This window comes from Pelmatolapia mariae, linkage group LG4 (genome assembly GCF_036321145.2).
Source record: "Pelmatolapia mariae isolate MD_Pm_ZW linkage group LG4, Pm_UMD_F_2, whole genome shotgun sequence".
NCBI classification, from domain to species: domain Eukaryota; kingdom Metazoa; phylum Chordata; class Actinopteri; order Cichliformes; family Cichlidae; genus Pelmatolapia; species Pelmatolapia mariae.
This window is the reverse complement of record NC_086230.1, coordinates 17,296,587-17,313,580: the sequence shown is the minus strand read 5'-3', so window position 1 is coordinate 17,313,580 and position 16,994 is coordinate 17,296,587. Positions and strand designations below refer to the sequence as shown.

General features: G+C 41.3%; 1 protein-coding gene across 6 annotated transcripts in view; it reads right to left on the bottom strand.

The window, feature by feature from the left end:
* LOC134626127 (voltage-dependent T-type calcium channel subunit alpha-1I-like) overlaps positions 1–16,994 on the bottom strand; it is a 116,973-nt gene that overhangs the window by 27,161 nt on the left and 72,818 nt on the right. For all 6 annotated transcript variants that reach the window (XM_063471656.1, XM_063471659.2, XM_063471654.1 and 3 more), the window contains exons 14-27: positions 15,992–16,146; positions 14,760–15,464; positions 14,143–14,243; positions 13,096–13,219; positions 12,804–12,872; positions 11,305–11,483; positions 10,540–10,666; positions 10,221–10,346; positions 10,011–10,100; positions 9,696–9,888; positions 7,295–7,446; positions 6,232–6,341; positions 2,412–2,545; positions 1,430–1,500 (exon numbers count right to left, since the gene is read on the bottom strand). In XM_063471656.1, coding sequence (XP_063327726.1) covers positions 1,430–1,500; positions 2,412–2,545; positions 6,232–6,341; positions 7,295–7,446; positions 9,696–9,888; positions 10,011–10,100; positions 10,221–10,346; positions 10,540–10,666; positions 11,305–11,483; positions 12,804–12,872; positions 13,096–13,219; positions 14,143–14,243; positions 14,760–15,464; positions 15,992–16,146 — 2,336 coding nt within the window. The remainder of the gene's footprint in view (positions 1–1,429; positions 1,501–2,411; positions 2,546–6,231; positions 6,342–7,294; positions 7,447–9,695; positions 9,889–10,010; positions 10,101–10,220; positions 10,347–10,539; positions 10,667–11,304; positions 11,484–12,803; positions 12,873–13,095; positions 13,220–14,142; positions 14,244–14,759; positions 15,465–15,991; positions 16,147–16,994) is intronic.

Sequence of the window (16,994 nt, the reverse complement as noted above, 5' to 3'; positions counted from 1 at the left end):
AAACTTTTTCTGTCATGCCCCACTTTTCAAAGCTGAAAAACGATCCATACCCCACACCCCATTATTTTATCATTAACAATTAAAAGGATTCATGATGAATTTGAAGAGATTCAAGGTTAGAACAATAGCATCTGCACACTAACGGTTTATTTTCCCTCCTATCCATAAATCATGTTAATTTAACTTAGCTTCACTCCGTACATTTCCCCTGGTGCTCCCCAACACACCTGCAGTAGCTCCACGCCCCTCCAGTGGTGCCTGCCCCACAGTTTGAGAACCACTGTTTTAAACACAATGACTAAAAGGAGACATAGGCCTGCAAATTTTGTGGGTATTTATTTTTTTCCTGTAAGGTACAAAGAAAAGATAATCCTTACCAAATTTATAATACGATAAAAAAGGGATAGTTGAATAATAGAACAGCCATTTGTTGAATATTAAATAAAGAAGTAAAAAAAGATGTAAAAAGGCAAAATGTACCCACTACAAAATACGACCTGTACCCTGAAAAGTACAGCATATTTACAATGTTAGACGAGAAATTTTATTTCCTAGTGTCCTGTAAAAACCTGACTTTTTGCACGCGTTATTCTAGTGTACCTACCTTTAAGTACTTGTAGTTAAATATAATCACATTAGAATTTCAAATAAAATATATTAAAATTCCATTTAATTTGAAGGGAATTATGCCCTTACTGTGCACCATATTACAAAGTTACTGAAATGTGAGAGTGGCCTCTATCTTCTCATTTGATTTTCCAGAATTCTGAAATTATTGTTTCACTTTTTGCTGGAAAAATTCTGACGGTTTTGATGAAGTTAAAAAGGAATGCTCCAAAAAATGACACCAGCATACACCAAGAACATTAACCAATAAGTGTTGAGACACTGGGGGAGATGGCATGCAAACAGAAACATCATATATACTTTCTACAACACGTTTGATGTGCTGTTTCACACTTCATGTTCTAATGAGTACAGTTATTCTAGAAAAAACAAACAGAAACAGACAGGCAGCTGAATATTAGGTGCCCTGGAACAGTGAGAGACGGCCTGGGCACTGTTTGACTCTGTGGACAATTCGCCACTAAATGAACTACAGACTAGTTTACAAGCTGTTTCTAACACACTGCGGTCTCAGTGGGAATCTGGGTACTCTCCGTGGTGCTGAAAGTGAAAACAAGCAAAAACCTGCCTGTGTGTATATGTACGTAGATGCATATGTGTGTTCCAGGCTCCCAGTGTGTGTGGTAAATGAGTCATCCATTAGAGTTGCCTACAGGCCAACAAAGAAAGAGAAGAGGGGCTAGTACCCCCCTTGGCTATTGACTGAGACTGGCCAACTTTCTCTTGGGGGACTGTGGAGTGAGTGTGTGTGCGTGCGTGTGTGTGTCTGAGCAGAGAAAGAGAAAGACTAAGTGTTTTTTACCTGAGGCAGGGCTTGGACTACTGTATCCAACAGGGCTCTCATTCCTGTTGCCATTTTCAGCAGCTTCAGCACTGAGAGAGACAGAGAGAGGGTGGGAATTTAAAAGGAAGTCCCTCAGGTTCAATTACATGCTACATGTACATAGAATGGGAAGCAGTGATCTGTGGAAACATCAGTTCATGATTTTGCCTTGTAAAACGAATGCATTCATGTCAAGCCTTTTCCTGCATATTAACAAAGGAAAATCTCTGGGAGTGTGGTAACAACATTTCTACTAGTATTTCCTTTAAAGTTGAGTTTAATTTAATCAAGCTTAAATACATTTTTGTTTATCAAATCTCCAAAAATCCATAAACTTCTGTTAACTTAAGTAAGAAACCCTTTTAATACGACAGAATATTAGGGCCACATAAAGAAAAAATAGAAGATTTATATCATTTTTTTCATTAATATTGTTCATTTTGAGAATAAAGAGAAAATTTCAAGATTAAATTTAAGATCAGTTAGTGAAACACTTTGATCAGCTTTCTTGTAATACAACACATTCCCTCTGTACTGCACGAGGGTGTAACCATCGATATCCTTGCATCGGTCCACTGCCAGTTTTTTCCTTTGTGTGGGTTTTTCTTCTGACCAGTTGTAGCTTTCTCCACCATCTCGTCCTCTGTCCTAATGCTTAACAATTATCACCAAACTGTGTTCATGTGCTAAAAGGGAAATCATTTCTGAAGTACAATTTCACGAACTCATCTAGACAAGGCATTTTGTGGAGGGTAGAGCAGCTGGGTCAGTTGTTTGCCTTGAAACAACAACTTTAATCTCCACATTTTGACTTTTTTTCCTTAAAATTTTGAGTTTAATGTTAAAATTTTGAACCAGTATGTGAGCTGAAATGGTTATATCAAAATATAACTGTAACCCCCCCACCCCAAAAAAAACAAACAAAAACCATGTATGTGATTATTTGTCACAGCATATTTACCTCTTGCTATCCTCAGTACTCTCATGATCCTGATGATGGTGGGGTTGATGGGCAGAGCAGCACTGATCTCAATCTCTTCCAGCGTGATGCCCATCAGTGACAGGAGCACTATGGCCAGATCCAACTGGTTCCACCTAGTACAAGTTCACACGTTCACTCTCATGTGGTGGAGTAAAAAAAAGCATTGCACTAAACTCGAAATATAGAGAGTGACTACAAAACACAGACGCTCTGGTTCACTGGGGGAGTAAATAAGTCACACTTGTTAAAACTGCTGCAGACTCAAATAGGCTGTTCACCAAGTTCTGAGCTTTATTCTTTAAGGAGGCATCTACACATTAATCTCCTTTGAGATTTACACATTGCTGACAGTGATGCTACAGTTCCTCAGACCCAAGAGTCCTTAAAGACATCATGTGCGGCAAGGCATCCTGTCAGACAATTTAATTTTAAGGCTTGAGGACAGATGGGAAACAGATGGTGCCAACAATTTGAGGAAAACCATTGCCAGCGCAACATCTGACTTAAAGGTGCGGTACGCCGTTCTAATCCAATACACTTTTTGTCAAATTCAGCTAATATTTCCTCTGGGTCTGCTTATTGTTGTTGGTGGTGGTGTGTGTGTGTGCACTAAAAAAGTGTTTGCACACAGCCCTGGTTCTGCAAATTGGGAAAAAAGTAAATCCCACGGATCAAACCACACAGCAAAACAACAAATCTATGAATTTAGTGAGTAGACATTTGGGAGCAGATTTTTTTTCCGAATGTCTCCCTTAAATTTAAAGGCATTTTATTTATTCTGATGAAACCGCACCACATTTGCAAGGCTTCCAACTTTTCAAGTCCAAAAACAGCCCCCGCGCTTCCAACAGACTGTCCAACCAAATGTGGGCAACAACTGATTGAATGGTGACTCATCTGTAATGTTTAGGTTCAGGACTGTGTGAGTGTTTATGAGAGACAGTAAATACAATGTAAGATCACAGCGAGGCACCCAGCATGGTGAAACATTTAGACTGGAAATCTGGAAAACAAGACGGCAACAACTTGTGAAAAGGTTTAATTAAAGTTGCGCTTTGCTTTTCAGTTATCGACACTGTTACGCTCAGATTTCTCTAATGAAGCACGCGCTCCACTTAACTACCCGTGTCTTCAACTGTAAGACGTTGTTGTCATGTGCCGTGTGTTTTACCTGCTACTCCACTGACCCAGTTCTAAAGCTGGCCCGAGAGTCACCCCAGCGTATACAGTAAATCACACTATGCACAATGACTGCTCGCGGCTGTTGCTGACGCTACATAAAAAGAGACAAATTGCCAGCTGATTATCGCGTGATAAATTCTCTCTATATCCGCCCATCTCTTTCTCATTTCATCATTCATTTGTCCCCTCCATTTTTTTGTCTTTGATCACTGCAGCTTCCATCTTCTATATATTATCTGTCTTTTTTCTGCATCTCTCTCTCCGTCTTCCACCTTATCTCTTTTACAAACCATTTTTTTTGCTATTCTTTTCCCGCTGTCTGCTCTCTCTTCAGTAACTAAAATAGGTCAATGACATTAAACTACCATCAGTATAATATGAGCTCCCAAATCTGGTTCTGCCTAAATTAGTCACTGCACAGCTCTCAAAAGAATAGGACATCAGTGTCATCGTTGTGCAGTAACAGATGAGGCTGTAAATAGAGAAGCGCTGAGGTGATTTTCCTATAAAAGTCAAACAAAGGTGAGTACAGTAAGATGGAGAGATTTACAGTGTATTCATTTCACATCCACACAATTGACAGGCACATTTCATTTGGTGGTGAGATTGTTCTTTTACAGCTTCATATTTTTATGGATTATACCACATTAGCTTTACTTGGTTCATAGTTTAAAATGATCCCTTTTTATCTTACATTTAGTCTTTCTCCTGCCCTCAGTTCATTCTTTCCTTGTTATTTTAGCTTCTCCCCCTTTAAGGACCACTTAACTGATTGGCTGCCATTTGTCAACAGAAGATCATATCAAATATGAGCATTCGTGAGCAACTGTACTTAAAATTGATCTCCAGTATTTTACCTGCAGTCCTGGTAGTGTCCCAGTGTGTTGCAGTGTGTTTGAAATCATGTCATGCTGAAAAATGAAGCTGTTGCCAGTCAGATGCTTTCTAGATGGTATTGCATGGTGGTTTAAAATCACACAGTACTTTTTTGTGTTCATAATTTCATTAATTTTGATGAGATTCTTCAGTACTACTCATTCAAATGCAGCTCCAATGCCTGATAGAGCCTCCAACGTGATTTAGAGATGACTGTAGGCTCTCACTGTTGTACCTCTCCTGTCCTGACCTCCAAAAACCAAACCAAAAAATGTCACATTTGGATTCATCACTCCATCAGACCTGTTACAACTGAATACCAGTCCAATTCTTGTGCAATCTGTCATACCTCAGCCTTTTCTCCCTGTTTCCCTTCCCAAAGAAGGCTTCTTGACTGCCAGGCTTCCACTGAGAGCATTTCTGATGAAGCTTCAGTGAACAGTAGATGGATCGGCTGAAGGGCTAGATGCATCTCTTGTGTCCTGTTTCAGGTCTTTGATGGTCTTTTCCCCTATTTCTTTGACTTGAATTTCATGACTTTCAGACACTGTTCATCTGCTGCTGATAGTGTTTTTTAGGCTTAACACTTCTTCCTTTGTCACACTGCACACTACGCCAAAATATCCTACAAAATACGTCCTTTTTTAGTTAATAGCTCTTTGTGAATCACCCTGGTGGTGCAAAACTACAAGTTCATTCCAGTCAAATTGTGTTGTCTTTTTTAATTTTTGTAAATTCAACTAAAGAAATGGGAGCAGATTACATGCTTATGTGATAGGCTTCTATAGCCTATCAAGTCCACTAAAGATACAATCTAAAATCAGTTCTTTGCTATACATGAGGGCTGGCTCAAGACATTTGCATAGTACTGTAATTATTATATTATTATGCACCTTAAAATAAGCCTTTTAACTGTAAGCAATTTAAGGTTTTTATTTGCACAGTATAACTTGAATAAGGGCATGATAGAGGGCTTTAGTGGCCATAAATGAAACAAAGTAGGAAAAACAAACCTCTTTATTTTTTAAAACTTTCTTAACTTCCAGCTAAGCAGACTGAGGTACTATGCTCTTTATACTACTTAAGACATTATAGACAGAACCCACAATTTGTGCTAAGTGTCATATTTGTAGTGCTTATTATTTAGTAGACTTAACAACAGAACGTCTTAACGCCAGCGCAAATATTTCAGCACATTCCTAGATGCCGTCAAAGCTGCTATTCCACTTATAATGATCAAAGCAAACGGCAGATTTATTTAGCCATTACACTTTGAACTAAGTGACTGTTTATTGTAGCACTATTTATATTATATGTTAACTTGAGAGATTATAGCATGTGCCAAGAGCCCTAATAGTCGACTTAGTGGTTTTTTTCTGTTGCTTTTTTTTCTTTTTATCATCATATATGTAATAAGTGGCTTAGCTGAACAGACAGTGACACAGGATGACATTGTAATTTTTGACTGATATAAATGTCAACATCTAATCCAAAGGCTGCTTAAGGTTAGACACTGTGGGGCCATAAGAAAAGCTGTCTGTCATTCAGAAACAGCATAATCTATCTCTGGACAGCAGATTTAACAAATCCACAGTGGAAGGATGAGATCTGCTGTGCTGTGCTGCCAAGCTTTTTTGTATTCAAACACGCTGCTACAAATAAGCACTATTACACTTAGACAGGAAAATGGTTTCAAGCAGTATCACGCCTTGATCACAAAAAGTAGAAACAGGCACTGTACCTGTCTTTGAAGAAGCGACGGACGCCGAAGGCAATGAGTTTGAGCACTGCTTCCAGCACAAACATGGAGGTGAAGAAGTAGTTGCAGTATTTCAGGGCAAGATCCAAAGACTGCAAAGAGAGAGTAAAAAAGGGGCACGTGTGTGTGTATAAATAATGGGGTAGAGTGAATTATCAGTTGCATCAGCAAATTGGAATTTTTCCAACTGTGTGTATCGTAAAATCAAACAAGCCAGAGGCCAAAGGAGAGCATGCTCCATTCACGGCACCAGAAACACACCACGCATTATGTCCTCTAAAGATATAAAATAGTATTTAAATAATCCAAATGCAAACATGCTTTATTTTTTTTTTTTTACACCCAATCCAGCTTCCAGTCACTGAAGAGGCTATTTTCTCCCTTTATAAATAGAGCTGTGTTTTCTAACAAGTGGGAGGCTCCCAAATGTCAGGACCAACAGCTGACAAACACAGCCGAGACCTGTGATATTTATCTGATGCTCGGTCAGTTTGAGAAAGCTCACTCCATTTTAAAGGTCAAATGGGCATCTTATCTCAAGGATAATCACTTTTCTCTCCCTTACAAAAGCGCTGTCAGGCTTTTAAACCTCCATGTGCCACACAGATACTGTACCGGTAACAGCACTCTGACAGCAGCCCCTTGTCAAATCAGCAGTGCAATCACAGCTCCTTTGTACGGACTCCAGATACTCACAATACGTGCTATGGAGCCTGGAATACAGTTTTCTGATGCTTTGACTAGTCTGTGGAATTTAAGATGCTGCTGTTTGGAGAAGGGAAGAAGAGCGTGAGGCTGAAAGCTGTGGCATGATGCAGAAAAGAAATTAGGAAGATATGACAGGCATTAATACTCAGCATAAAAAGCCTGCATACGTTCTTTCTAGTAAGATGCAGCTTGCAGCAATTTCTGTATTTCTGCTTATATGAAAAGCACACGTAAGCTGAAAACACCTGACTTGCATGACATACATAGCTATTAAATTAAATTAGCTATATGCACAACCAGCGTGCACTTTTCCACACACAAGTAAACTTCTGCTTACATGAGGTTGATTGTAGTGCTCTAAGGACATGGTGATGACGTTGATGCAGATGATGAAGGTGATGATGAGGTCCAGGTAGTGATTTGTGCACAGTGTGTGGATCATCAGGCGCATGTTGCCATAGCTGGCATAGTAGGGCAGCTTCTGAGCCTCTGTTAAAAAACAAAAAACAAAACGGGGATAAAGACGCTACAATAATAGAGAGATAACATAGAAAACCCCCCAAATCATGTGACCCCACTATGAAAAAGCCCAGTCAAGCTTTTCTTTGTTTCTTGGACATTATTAGAGTAGATTTGTGGGAATGAAGTTTCAAAATACAACCCTAGATCCAAAGGAGTTGGGAGGCTGTGAAAAACATAAATAAAATCTGAATTAAATGATTAATAAAGCCTCATTTTATTTTTAACAGAACTAAAAAGGCCATTTTAAATTTGATGGCAGTGACACATCTGCAAAAAGTTGTAATAGGGCCACGTTTACCACTCTATAGCATCCACCCCGTGTTTAACAATGTTTAAAAGCTGGGTTCTGGCTATTATTCTATTCTATATTTTTGTTTCATAATGCAACAAATTTCCAGATGCACAAGCAGCCAGTTCCATAGGCACTAAAGAACCCCCATACCATCAGAGGCTTCTGACCTGAGCCAGCTCCCTCTCCTCTTTAGTCCAGCGGATGTGGCATCCATGTTATCCAAAAAGATTTTAAACTTTCAGTTCATCTGACCAAAGAACACTTTTCCATTTTACCTCAGGCCAATTTAAATGAGCTTTGGCCCAAAGGAGACGACGACACTTCTGGATCATGTTCACATATGGCTTCCTCTTTACACAGTGAGCTTTTTAACCTGCATTTGTGGATGGCACAGAGAACTATGTTCACAGACTGGGATTTATATACGAGTTCCTGAACCTATCCAGTCATTTTCATGACAAAATAATGCCTGTTTTTAATGCAGTGCTGCCTGAGGGCCTGAGGATTGCAAGTATCCACTAGTGAGTTTCGGCCTCATCACTTGCACACAGAGATTTCTCCAGATTTCTGATGATATTATGAATTGTACTGTATATATTGATATATTATATAATTTTACATTGAGAAGAATTATTCTGAAACCATTCCACACCTTGTAGATACAGTTTTTTTTGCAGATTGAATACTCAATAACTCTTCCTCTCTAATATGCTCTTTTATATCCAGTCCAGTCCTGCTGTCAGTTAACCTGTTTAGCTGTAAAATGTTCTCCCTGCTGTTTCTGTTAGGTCTGCACTCGCAGGCCCCGCTAGTTCAGAGACATATCCCCATGAACGAAGCAAGACGATCAGAGCTCAGTCCATGCAACTTGCAAGGGAAGCCGGTCGGATCAGGATCTTGGAGCTACGAGCTCCTCACCTGATCCCAGACAAACATTCCTTACTAAATAAGTAACCCAGAATATTACATAGAATGTGCCTGCAGTTAAAGGCAAGGTTTACACATTTTAAGCACAACAGTGACAACTTTTTAAAACAATCATTCTAACAATTTCTTTTGAGCACAACTTACTTTTCAAGTAACTGGTTGTCCCAACATGTTGCTACCATTAATTCATAATGAACTAATGTTTTTCATGAATTAGTAAAACGTTTGAGTTTAAACAGGTGTTTTCTCTGTTTTATTTTAAATAAAATATGGATTCATAAGATTTGCAAATCACTCTGTTTTTATTTATATCTTACACAGCTCCTCAACTGTTACAGGGATCAGGTGTGTAATTTCTAATATAATCTATTGTTCTGCAGTTTACATCTGTCCGGCCTTGGTGCAGGCTCTCACGTCATCCAGCGTCTGAAACAAAGTGATTTAGCAAGGCTCCTTTTCAGGTCACCCTCACTTTAAGCTCTCTTTGATTTAAGTTACAGAACTGGTTGTGTAATCAGACGTTCCTTAAAAAGCATAATTTAAGTGGCTTGATTGCTGTAAAATCAGAAAAAAGAGGAATTGGAGCAATGTTAGAAAACATAATACTTGACGTTTGTTTTTATTATCAATCTGCCTCAATTTCCATCTCTCTGTTTTTATAGCACAAATTTTCATCAGTGATGATCTCAGCTTAGGAAAATGGGTCTCGCAATGTGTCATAATAACAATAGTGCTAAAATGAGATAATAAAGTTCTTCTTTTCAAGCCCTTTGTGCATTGTATTACTCTGTCTTGTTATTTTATGGTAATTGTCATAGTTTTCCATTTGATTTTTACCCATTGTTGCTTTCTAAATGTCTGTCTGCTTCTGACTTCCCTTTCAATCCCTGCTCTTTCCCCCTTCAACCACTTTTGCGTTCTGCCTTTTTTAAAATCCTCTTCTAGGTTTTAGTCTTTTTATTCTCGATCTCCATTTCCTTTCTAACTTCCGTCTTACTCCTCCTCTTTTTCTCCATACGCCGCTGACGTTTCTCCTCACGCCTCTTGGCTTCCTCCACCTCCTGGTGTTGACGGCACTTGTGGAAGTTCTCCACCACCACGCCAACAAACATGTTGAGGACAAAAAAGCTAACGATGAGAAGGAAGGAGATGAAATACAGCAACATCCACGGGTTGTTGTTGGTTATCGGCTGGGGTTGGAGATGTGGAAGTATTATGTTGTGATGGGAAAGGAGACAAAAAGAGAGTTATTGAGATTAAAAAAAATAAAAGGTTGTTTCCTCAAAAATCATAAAAGCTTATATTCAGGTACCTGCTGGTCCACACCCACGGCGTCCAAACCGTGGTACATGATATTGACCCAGCCGTCTTTGGAGGCGAGTACAAACAGAGACATCAGAGCCTAGACAATACAGGGATGTGAACAAAAAACACTGTTATCCTTACCTCACCCCGACAACTACACACTTTTCTATTGTGTACTGTAAAACATGTAAGTGCAGGAACCGCACGTGGTACTCACCTGTCCCAGGTTGTCAAAGTTGTACTTATGGTGGACCCACTTATAGTTGGCTTGCAAACAGTCAGACTTGTTGGTGATGTTTTTGACATCAGGACCCAAGCAGTAGAAGAACTTGCCTTTAAAGAGCTGTCAGTTCAAGGACAAAGAAACCAAGATTTGGAGCTCTCTACTTATATATAAAACAGAGAAATACGCCTTAGAGAGACTGGACCTCTCTAAGGAGCTTAAAGCGTAAAATAATAAGCTGATAAAACCTCGCACCAGCTCAAAATGTTGTGCAGTGAGGGAAGAAGTAGTAGTTGAAGACAGCTGTTCCTACCTGGACCCCGAGGATACCAAAGATGATGAAGAATGCGCAGCAGATGAGGACAATGTTGCCAATGGGTTTGAGGGAGGTGATGAGAGTTTCCACCACTAGCTTCAGGCCTGGGGCTCTGCTAATCACTCTGAAGAAAGGAGAGGGGTAAATGGATGAAAAAAAACATACATCAATGAAGTCCAGTGTAAGGTCTTTTTTTAAACCACAACACTGTCAGATACAAGGACTGAACCGTTCTTGCAATTCATTTTTGTCCTGTGCATCAAGACCTTTACGCCTACATGAACTTTCTTTTCAAAATGACGGGAACTGAAATCTGATTTTTTTTAAAAGCTTGATTTTCAGAAACTATTTGTTTAGGGTATGTTTTAGTGTTTAGACATGTTTCCTTCATCTTTACCTCAAATCCACGCAAACATGGAAACAATATCGTTACATCGCAGCTTTGTGTGATCAAACAAGACCCGATGTCCTCTACAAGTGACAGAAGATCAAAACACTGCAGGAAACATATCTGTGGGACAAAATACTCCTACACTGGATTTTAGATTTTTGATCTGTCTGTCAGAGCATTACTAATTAGCCATTTTCAGTTAAAACATTAAAGAACAACATTTTCACAGGTTTGTAAAAACTGTATGGACAGCAAAGATTGACAGGAAACATGATGATGATCATGCCTGACTTTCAGGAGATCAGGAAAAAAGATACAATAAAAACATAATGATAATAAAAAGAAAAAAAAATGCATGGCTTGGTGCCAACCTGAGGGGACGCAGTGTCCTGAGCAGCCGGAGCACTCTGAGCACACCCAGGATCTTGGCCCCTCCCGCCATGGACACGACAATGTCAATCAAAGACACAAAAACCAGGAAACCATCCAGAATGTTCCAGCTGCTCCGCAGATAAGCCTGTTCTCCCACATACAGACCCATGGAAACCACCTGGAGATGAGAAAGCAGACATGAAGCGCCACATTACAAACTGGTAATATCCACCGATCTAGTGCATAACACCCAAAAGACCAGTTCCCTTATTACTGACTTGTGAATAAATATTAGTATATATCATATTAGCATATGATGGGATTTTACATGTCTGTGAGTTTAAATGTTACGAGTGGTTATTGTACAGGCACATAATCACAGACGGATGCTGTTTTGGTAAGCAGCAGTGGGAGCATTATGTCTGCTTCGGCAAAAAATCTGCAACTGACATTTGAAGCCGTTTGCTGAGTGTTTGCTAAAGCTTCAGAGGGACCGTGGGGGTTAGTCTGCAAACATCAAGATGGCTGAAAGATCAGTGCCTGGCACACATCTTAGCTCTGAATGCCAAAATCTTAACAGCCTTCGATAATAAAAGTGTAAATGAATTTATAACGAGTGTGCTATAGAGTTTGCTATTCTAATTATGCAATAGGACTGGTATTTACTCTATGAACAGTTTCTGTGTGAAATTATATCTTTGAAATCTTTCAAAATTAATGAATATATTATGTAATAATGCATCTGAAGAAACCTCAGACATGCTGACCAACCCTGCAGTGTTGTTCATTTATGTCGCTGCATTTTGTATACATCGTTAAACTACATGGCGGAGTCCTATGGGGAGATTAAAGTTACACAAACAAACACACACCGGCACACAATGTGTAAGCCACACAAAAGTCCAGACAGACAGAGACATGAAGGGAGACATGTACGGCTCAGCCAGGGGGCTGACAAGGCTGTAGCTCCTCGACGTGCGGTGGTTGGTTAATAATTGATTGTGGGAGTGCATAATTGATGGCCCACTTGTGCCAGAGCCTTTCTCAGAGAATACAGACTCTGTGGTGGAGGGAGGAAGAGAAAATTAAAGAGGGAAAGAATGGGGAAACAAAAATATTCGAGAGTCAGGGAAAAAAAATAGGTGACACCAGAAGGAGTCTCAGGAAGTGGAAAAAACAAACAGACTTAAAAAAAGGACCACTTAATATAGAAGTGGACTGGAGGAGGGACAGAGTGTGGGGGAGTGCTGAAGATGGACTGCTTCCATAGGAGTAGACTAGTCCCTAATTAATGACATTGCTTAATTGCTCTATTCTCCATAGGAACGAGGGAATTACTGAGAAAGGAGGGAGGAGAAGAGGATGGGCCGTGGGTCACTAAGGCAAAGGCAATTCAGAGCGAGAGACAACCCTGCACACATGGGAGGAAACACAGAGAAACGACGCCTCTGCGCCGCCTGCATTGGCAGTAATAGAGAGACAGGTTGTAAAACGTTACCTTGAGTGTCATCTCGCCCACAAAGATGGCAGTAAAGATGTAGTTGGAGATGGTAAGAAACACTCTTTCCTGGACAGAAATAGGAGCGGGGGGAGAGAGCGGGAGAGAGGGTTGACAGTCAGAAAGTGAAGATGGGCCAATTAGGAGTAGTAAAAACAGCACTTACTGCACCTTATAGATCATAAAAGTGAATTCATCCTCGGAGAATACAAACAGCTACCGCACAGAAACTGCAGACAGGAGCTGGAGTGTCAAACACACGCGTGCAAACAAACATTTTAGATAGATTTACCAAGCTGCCCTGTAGTATCTTGGGCCTTTCCAGAGCCACTGTGATGCAGTTGGAGAAGATAAAGGCCAGTACTACGTAGTCGAACAGCTTATGGGCAATGATAGATTGGCACATCTGTCTGAACCTGGAAGAAGATAGCAGGGGAGAAGAGAAAAAAAAGTTAAACTGAAGGGAACAATGAAAGGCCTCAGTCTGCCCAGACGCACTTTTAAAACCCCTTCCATCCAATCGGAATGAGAGCCAAGTTCCCTGAATGTGCATGGGAGCTCCCTAACATCTTGGTGAGTAAATAGCTTCATTCAGCCCCTGTTTACATCTCTCCTAATTCAAAACAAATTACATTAACAACACTCTCAGAAGCACCAGACTCCTGAGTACAGTCCTCTGCAGGGGGAACAGAATAGAGAGATAAGAGAGAAACAAATGGAGTAAGAGAGAGAATTGTGTGTTTGTGTGTACGTGTTTGTGGTGTGTGTGTGTGGGTGTGTGTTTGGGGGGGGGGGGGGGGGGGGGGGGGGGCAGAATGAGATGGGACGTATAAATACTGAATATGCATTTCAAAACTTAGCATGTGACGCTGTGCACTGCCAAAAAGCAATTAAATGTCTCCGCTGCAGTGTTTATAAGGGATGGATGAAAAGAAACGGAATGAATATGAAAATGAATTGACTACGAGAGAGAGCGAGATCGACTTTATTCCAAACTGTTCGGGGACACACATGGACACGTTTAAATGGCTTTTATTGAAATACTCAACTGTGCCTAGTCAAACCCTTCCTCTCAGATCGTAACACGGCATCACTACAAATTAATGCATAATTTAATGAACTGCCTACAGTATTAAATTTATGCCTTCCCTCTTGCTCTCTGACTAAAGGGGAGGGTTCAGAGGAGATCGCTTTGCTATTTGTAAGGTGGCGATCAATGCTCTAATGCAGAGGTGCTTTCGCAGGAACTTGAAACTGTCCTTCACACTGATGAGCTGTGAAACAGAACTGGGCAATCCGTTCGTACGTTTGGAAGGCTTCGGATAAAGGCGAGGCTTACTTGTTCTGCGGGGAGAAAAGGAAGACGGACCAGTCTTCTCTGGTCTCACACCAGTCTGGTCTGTACGCTTCTAACATCTTCTGGATGCGGAAGCACAAGCTCTGCAACAAACACACATATCAGAGCAGATCATGGCACACACAACATGCACACACACACACAGAACGGCAGAGCGAAACCGTCTGTTTAGATTCCATAATTAAATTATTTACCAAAGTGAAACACTTCTATGGCAACAGCTCGGAGCATCTTCCAACATTACCATCTGTATAGCTCTTTCCCCCGCTGTCTAAATAGTCCTTTCTAATTAACCTTGTTTCCCTCATACACAGACTTGTTTATAATGAAAACAATGAGGCTCCCATGAGGCCCAGGTGATAGGGAGTGCGGGCTTTGCACAAAGTAGTTGGCAATCCTACACAAGAGAGCGGGAGATTATTGCACATGTAAAGCCTTATACTTGAACATAAAAGCTAATGGTTTGGTTGTTGTGTATTACAAACCTAGATTGTGTTTCTTTGTTCTCTCTAAATGCTCTTACATAGTGCGTCTTAGAGCTGCTTATCTGCATCTGTGTCTAATTTCCTTAACCGCACATGCACACAATAGTAGCCTACATAGTCGATGTCATCATCCAGGTCCTCTCGGTCCTTGCTCCGTGCGTTGACCTGGGGGAAGACTTCGGCCATCAGGTGGCTCTGGGGATTGGACCCTCCGGCCTGCTCGGTTGGATGTCTAGGCGGGGGCTGGAGGAGCTGTGACAGTGGAGTCTTCCCGTTACAGTCTTGGTGAAGCCCTCCGAAGTTGCCACCGCTGCTGATTATCATCCCTCCAGAGAGGCTCTTCTTTCTGTGGTTGGCATTAAGAGTCATGGAGGGAAGGGGGTGCTGCAGAGGGTGAGTTTGTCCAGGCACCTGGAGCAGGTGTGGCAGCTCTAGTGATAGAGCTCTCCGGTCTCTCCTGGGTCCAAAAGAACCTGGGAGCATGGGATGGGGAAGGTGGAGGGAGTGGGGAGCGACAGCAGGTGGGGAGAGAAGAGACTCCTCCTCGTCCGGCTGGATATGATGTAGGTGGTGGTGTGGGGATGAGGAGGCACGGGGACCTCGGATTCGCAGGCTTCCTCCGACCACCCCTCCTAGACCTCCCAAGCCATAGCCATAGAAGGGCCTTGAGGAAGTCGGGGTGAAGCCAGGACTAGCAGAGGGGGATGAGGAGGAGCACGGCCGGCCTCCTAGGCTGTTCCAGCTAGAGCGGCGGGTCAACAAGGCATGGTGCTGGGGAGGCAGAGGACGGCCCCAGTTGTGGTAACCTCGACCTGGATACTGAGAGAGAAAGACTGATATGATATCTGGAAGTAATATAACATCAGTGCAACTCTTATTACTAATTATTTTAATCATTTGCTATTCATTACAGTTCAGTTTAATTAGGCTAGCTGTAGCTCAGGAGGTAGAACAGGTCATCTGCTAATAACACAGTTGGCGGTTCAATCAGTGGACAAAATATCCCAAATATCCTTGGACAAAATACTGACCCCAAGTTGCTCTCAGATGCATTCATCTAAGTATGAATGTGTGTGAATGTTAGATAGAAACGTGCTTAGATAGAAAATGTATGAATGGGCAAATGAGGCAAGTGCTTTGAGTGCTCAGGCAGAGTAGAAAAACGCTAAATAAGAACCAGCACCCACATTTTCAGATTTATAAGCAAGCGTAAAACCTTGAAATGTGTTGAAAATCTATGTTTGCGACCAATTAAATTTTATGTCATAAGAGCTAACGATGTAGCAGCTATGCTCTTTGTTTGCTTTCATTTTTCTGCTACTTTATGCACAGTCCCATCAACTTACCACAGCCCTCTGCTCCAGGTTGGCTCTGCCAAGAGAAATGACACTATTCTTCCTGGAGCTGAGAGCAAAGGTCAACCTCTCTCCTGGAAACAAACCGGCAGGCAACGGGGACATGTCCAGGTGCCCGTTAGGAGTCAGGGTACATATCTTTGGGTCTGCAGGAAAGAAGAAGAAGGAGGAGGACAGGGAAAAAGAAAATAAACAGTGCTAAATGATGGGAAGAAGAGAAATAAGACGGATGAGTGAGAAGGAAAACTATAAGACTAAATAAGGCCTTCCCTCCTTTTGTTTGCCTTGTCTTTGTTGATGCGATGAAAGCACAAAACTCCACACTCTCCATCACTGTACGCAATTAATGTCTTAAAACAATGTTACAGTCAGCTCCAGGAGGAAGAGGAAGATTTCATTTACACTAAATTGCCTTACAGGACCAGGGAGGAACTTGTAATAGCGAAACAGAGGGATATCTCAGAGTGCTTGTCCATTCTCAAACGTGTCTTTTGATGGAATAGGTCTCAGTAAACATTGCCATTCCAAATGTGTTTCCCTTCCATGTACCCTGACATTTATGGGCAAGATTTGTGATCAGACGCCATCAGAGGACTCGCTAATGCGCTGCTAAATGCTGCTCGCTGCTGCAGGATGGTGGTTCTTGGTGAGTTCTCTTTTGTTACGCCGGGGGATATGTGGGGAGAGAAGTGGATGGAGGAATGGCATCAGTCATGCATTATTTAAAGTTTGCTCTGCTTACATTCCAGACCGGGAAAAGGGGGGGAAAAAAGGTGCTTAGGTATGTTTGTTGTGGAACTCATACCAAGTTTTTGATGCCCGAGGCACAACAAATCACCTGACGCCACAGAGCTTGAATATGACGGTGCCCCTCGAGCAAACAGATTTAAGTGTTGCAAAGTTGATGCTGGATAATAACAAGAATTTTTCAAAAACTGTTATATTTGCAAATCTGTAAGTATTGGGGGGAAATGGCAATAAAATTCTAGAGTTG